Here is a 4896-nt window from a genome sequence, read left to right as displayed (position 1 = left end):
AAACCCACCACCTGGGCCAGGAAGGGAACGGGAGGGGAGGGGGCAGCCTAGCTCACCATCCACCGCCAGAATACCAGTTCCCAGCGCCGCCACTCAAGAGCTGCCTTCAGACGGGTGTTCTCACATTCCAGTGCCCACAGCAGCTGCAGAACAAGCCACAGCTGGGCAGGGCACACAGGGCCCCTTGGCCCAGAGGACCAGCAGGCAGCAGGGCCAGGTACGTGCTCCCGAGCCACTCCTATGGTTTCTGCCGCCTTTCTGCAGGGCAGGGTAGCCCAACGCATGACCAGGCCTAGCCACCCTTCCCCTCAAAGCACACCCATGCCAGGGACAGTGTTGGGAGACTCATGAGAGATGCAGGGAGACAGACCAGGGCAAGGGGAGTGCAGAGTATGTCCACAGGCCCCCCCCCACTCCCACTCAGGCACCGAGACACACCAGCAAAAGAGCAGTTAACACAGCTTCCAAGAGCCCCCAGGATGCCCAGCACCCCTGGACTGGGGTCGGGCATACAACACCTCCCCTTCCTCTTCTCTGGGGCTGCACTCTGATGTCTTCTGCCACCCCCAGCAGGACTAAGGGCACAGGGGACAAACGGAAGGTTGCAGGCTCCACCAGTGACCAAGAGAACTGCCCAGTCACCCAGCAGCATGCCAGCTGCTCACACCAGCCATAGGTCATTCCAGAAGCTTCTAGGACCTGTCCCAGCAGTGCAAGCTCTCAGGTAGGCCAGATCCAGGATTTAGCCAGCTCTGTCCAGAAACTTGGAAGGAGGCCAAGCATGGTGCCACTTCACCTACCCATTGCTGTTTGAAATCCTGCAGCACCAACACATCCTGCCTCCCCCTCTAGGTCCCCACCCCACACTGAGGGGCTCAGGCAGGCCCAGATGGAGCCTGGGCAGCCCCTGCCCTGCTCTAAACCAGGGACCAGGGGCTGAAAGCCTGGGCCTTGCTGAGTCACCTCCGAAAGGGGGACAGAGTCAAAGGCAGGTGGGGACATCCAAATGCTGTCTCAGCACCTTCAAAGCCAAGCACAGGCCCTTCTGAGGCTAGCCCAGGCCTCATCCAGGGAGCCAGGCCCAGCTGGCACCAAGGCCAGGCAGGCCTCACCAGGTGGGCACACTCAGTCACAATGGGTGCATATAAATCACCTGGAGCATAAAGCGCCAAAGCTGCATCTGACGGCCAGATGTGCCAGGGCAGAAGCCCCAGCAGAGCAGACAGTGGGGACCAGGAGCGGTCCGCCTCTGAGCCCTGGGCCCCCTGTCCCACCTGCCAGGTTGTAGGCAGAACTGGGATGAGGCAGAAGAGCCAGAGGAGGAGCTACTGGCTGGAGCTTCGGCCCTCCTGCCAGCAGTGCCCCACTCGAGTCAGTCCAGAGTTCAGTGTGAAGGTGACAGCCGGCCACAGCTGGGCAGGGCACACAGGGCACTCTGGCCCAGAGGACCAGCAGGCAGCAGGGCCAGGCACATGCTCCTAGCCACTCCCTATGGTTTCTGCCAAGAAGAAGAAAGGAGCGGCAAAAAGCCGCTGGGGAAGGGATGGGGACCAGTCAGCATGGATGAGGGCAGAGGGGACAGCAGAAACGGGAGAAACTGGACGGTGTCGGGGCCAGGCCTGACCCTCCTCTCCTTAGTGCCCCAGCAGCCTTAGCAAATGACCCTCTGCCTGAGGGTACATGGCCACCCAAGTTCAGAGCTTGGCTTTTCTCTAGGTCTGTGCTCCACAGGGCTGAGACCCCAAGGAAGTACATCACCTGGGCAGCACTGTCCCGCAAACACTGAGTGGCCTCTGACCAGGAAGCAGGACTGAGGCCTACCATGTCTCCAGGGCAGAGCCTTCCCAACAGGCCCCTGCTCTGAAGGGCAGCTGTGCCCTCTCAGCCAATCCTATGGACAGTCCCTCCTCCAGGACTCCCCTCAATACCAGGTGACAAATGTTTTGTGGGCTCCAGGTTCAACGCAGACCTGAGGCCAGCAATCCTTAATTCCTGTGGTCTTCTTCCTCAACTAGCCCAGCCTGGACCCATGCACTTCTGGGACCCTGCTCATATCTGGTCAGAGGTGTACGCACAGCAACCTATTAGGATTCTGGGAAAGATGGACAGTTCATGGGACAGACAGAGTCCTGAAGACACCCCTGTCAACCACACCAGCAATGACAGTGAGCTCGGCAACAACCCAGAGACATGTACAGCTCAAAGCCTGTCACAGCCCAGGTCATCCCGAACAGGCCCCGCCGAACCTCAGGCAACACCCACCCCCAGCAGAGAGCCCTCACCTGCTGGCCACCCTCCGGGTCCCTGAGCATCTCAGTTTCCGTGACAGACAGATGGCCGAGGTTCTGGTCACTGTGGCAGCCGTGGGTATACAAGTGGATCTGGAACAGAAGGCAGACCCCAGGCTGTGGAGGTGCACCCTCTCCAGCACGGGGCCTCCACTGGAGCAGCATGGTCACCTTCAGAGTTCAACTCCCATGCAAGACGGCCATACCTTACCTGAGGCTGGCCAGGGCAGTGTCAGACTCAAGATAGCTATCACACCACTCGGGAGCCCCTACAGAGGGAGGGACACCAGGCAATCTTACTCAGGGCCTCCCCAGGGGTCCAATACAGTGGGATGGTGCCCCCTGCCCTGCTATCAAGCCCTAGGCTCTGGAAGGTACAAACGTGCCCCAGAAAGGTGGGCCCCTAACCCGGTGCAGCTGCTGGAGCCAAGGCCAGGCAACAGGAGCAGGTCCCAGGAAAGACCAGCTGAGAAGACCACAGAAGGGGTCTCAGCACCACGGAGCCCATGGCTACCACCCAGCAACCCATCAGCCCTCACTTCACAATGGTCATGTGCTGGGCACCAGCGCGCTTGAACCTAATCTCTACGGCTCCTTCAGAGGCCCCTACAAGAGCTGCCCACTGCCCAGATCAGCCCACATCCAGAACATGGTGGGAAAGTGCCCAGGAGGAACAGTTTCTCTTGGCAGAGTCTAAAGGCGACAATTTCTGGCAACAGTAAAGCTGACTCCGTGGCTCTCTGATCCAGCAGACTTTCTTCCAGCAGGATTGAGAACCCTGACCATGGCTCCCAATACTGCCCAGTTCCATCGAAATCTGGTCCCCTACCTGGATCACAGTCCCAACCCCCACCAGCCCCAGCCAGGTCAGGGAAGGCCCACAAGCAGCCTGGGGTCAGCCCCTGCCAGGCTTGGTGGGATGGGCCATAGGGAAAGGTAGCCAGGGTCTCTGGTCCCTGGTGGAGAGCTGTGTGAAACACTACCTTGCCCAGGAGGGTGCACTGCTCCTGCTGACTGGAGATCAGATGCCGCCACCGGAACCGCAGCTTTCCCATCAGCCACTGCACACAGCGGAGGTCCACGGGGACTTCTGCTCCCATGTGTAATACAGGTGGGCCAGAGCTGGCCAGGGCCCCACTCTGGAGAGGTAATAAGGGTTAGCCCCTATTTCACTTTCTACCCTACCTGAAGAAGGGGCAAAGACAGTAAGAGCAGTGGAGATACAGCCACAGACCTAGCTGCCTGCACACTCTCAGCTAGACAGCCAGGACAGCCCCAGCAAGGGCTGCCCTCAAGTCTAACATGGGATGGCCCACAGGTCATGGGACATGGGACACTCTGGCATCTGGACAGAGCTGGGCCCAATTACCCTTATTACACACCCACCTCAAAATCAGGCACCTGGTCGCCCAGTTGGACGCGAGTCTGCACCAGTAGCCGCTCAGTCAGAGGCTCTCGGGCCAGGAGCCAGGACAGGGCCAGCAGCAGCTCCCGGCTGCCCTGGGAGCCATCCTCCGGAAGCTGTGCCAGCACAGGCCTCGGGTAGCCCTGGGAGCACAGCACTGCCTTCACCAGGCGGGCTTGGGCCTCTGGAGTAAAAGACCACCAGCTCAGGGAGAAGCCTACCTAAAGTGGATATCATCTGTACTCCTTCAGGACCCCCAAATAGAGGAGACAGGAACAAGGACAAGGACCCAACGCGGGGTAGGGGTTGGGTCCTCCAACCAAGATGAGGGCACCATACCCTAACCTGGAAGGAAGGGATTAGGTGTTGATTGAACCAGGGTCCAACCAGAACCAGGACTTCAGTTGAGTGCGAGGGGCCAGAGCCTCCAGGGGTGGAGCCTTAGAGTTGAGCAGGGCCAGTGCCTCCCTGGGTGCGTGGTCCCAGAGCCTTTGGAGGTGGGAGCCTTAGAGTTGGACAAAGCCAAAGCCTCTGGGGCGGAGCCTTACCAAGCTGGGCGGAGCCAGTGCCGCCTGGTGGGCGGGGTCAGCGCCAGGCTAGTGTTGCCAGGGTGGGCTGAGTCGAGACCTTTAGGGCGGGGCATTCCAGAGGACGGGACTTACCCGGGGAGAGCGAGGCCGAGGCACCACGTTCTGGGAGCGGCGCGAGTACGTGGAAGAGGAGCCGCCAGAGCGCGGGGGCCTACGGAGAACAAAAAGCGCGCGGTCAGCGGGCCAGGCTGACTTTGCATCCGGCAACTCCTGGCCCGACGCCCGCGCCGCCGGCCTCACCGCCTCCGGACGGTCGAACTTGGCACGGCGGAAGATCTCCGGGCTGGGCCCAGCGGGCAGCAGTCTACTGAGCGCGGCAATCGCCTCGGGCAGGGTCCCGGTCCCGACGCCGGCCGCCCAGTCCACCCTGCGCCGCCGCCTCCCCATGCAGCCTGCTCCAGGCCTCCTTGGATCGCCCGCCCCGGCAGATGGCGCCCAATCACAGCGCCGGCCAGGACCCGCTTTTGCGCCGTAACCCAATAAGCGCTGGCCCTGCGTCTATTCGTCAGGCGCGAAGGCACTTCCGCGCTCCTGGGGTGGAGCCTTCGAGGTCAGCAGCACCGAGGCTTCTGAACTCGCTCGCCCAACCTTCGCCCTACACCCGCCTGGTCCA

General features: G+C 61.3%; 1 protein-coding gene across 3 annotated transcripts; it reads right to left on the bottom strand.

Moving 5' to 3' along the window:
• Window positions 1-27: 27 nt before the first annotated feature.
• Tedc1 (tubulin epsilon and delta complex 1) lies at window positions 28-4890 on the bottom strand. 3 transcript variants are annotated; one of them, XM_015496574.2, is made up of 6 exons: window positions 4524-4890; window positions 4356-4434; window positions 3675-3877; window positions 3272-3427; window positions 2283-2381; window positions 28-143 (listed from the first exon to the last, which is right to left on the bottom strand). In XM_015496574.2, the coding sequence occupies exons 1-6, from the start codon at window positions 4668-4670 to the stop codon at window positions 48-50; spliced, it is 780 nt and encodes a 259-aa protein (XP_015352060.1). In that variant the 5' UTR covers window positions 4671-4890; the 3' UTR covers window positions 28-47. The 3 variants fall into 3 exon arrangements, 2 of the variants coding, with proteins under 2 accessions (XP_015352060.1, XP_048655473.1); XR_007346054.1 differs by having other exon boundaries at window positions 47-143; window positions 2283-2505; XM_048799516.1 differs by lacking the exons at window positions 28-143; window positions 2283-2381 and adding an exon at window positions 2432-2557.
• Window positions 4891-4896: the final 6 nt, after the last annotated feature.

This window comes from Marmota marmota, unplaced genomic scaffold (genome assembly GCF_001458135.2).
Source record: "Marmota marmota marmota unplaced genomic scaffold, marMar, whole genome shotgun sequence".
Lineage (NCBI taxonomy): Eukaryota > Metazoa > Chordata > Mammalia > Rodentia > Sciuridae > Marmota > Marmota marmota.
This window is presented reverse-complemented; position numbering and strand designations above follow the sequence as displayed.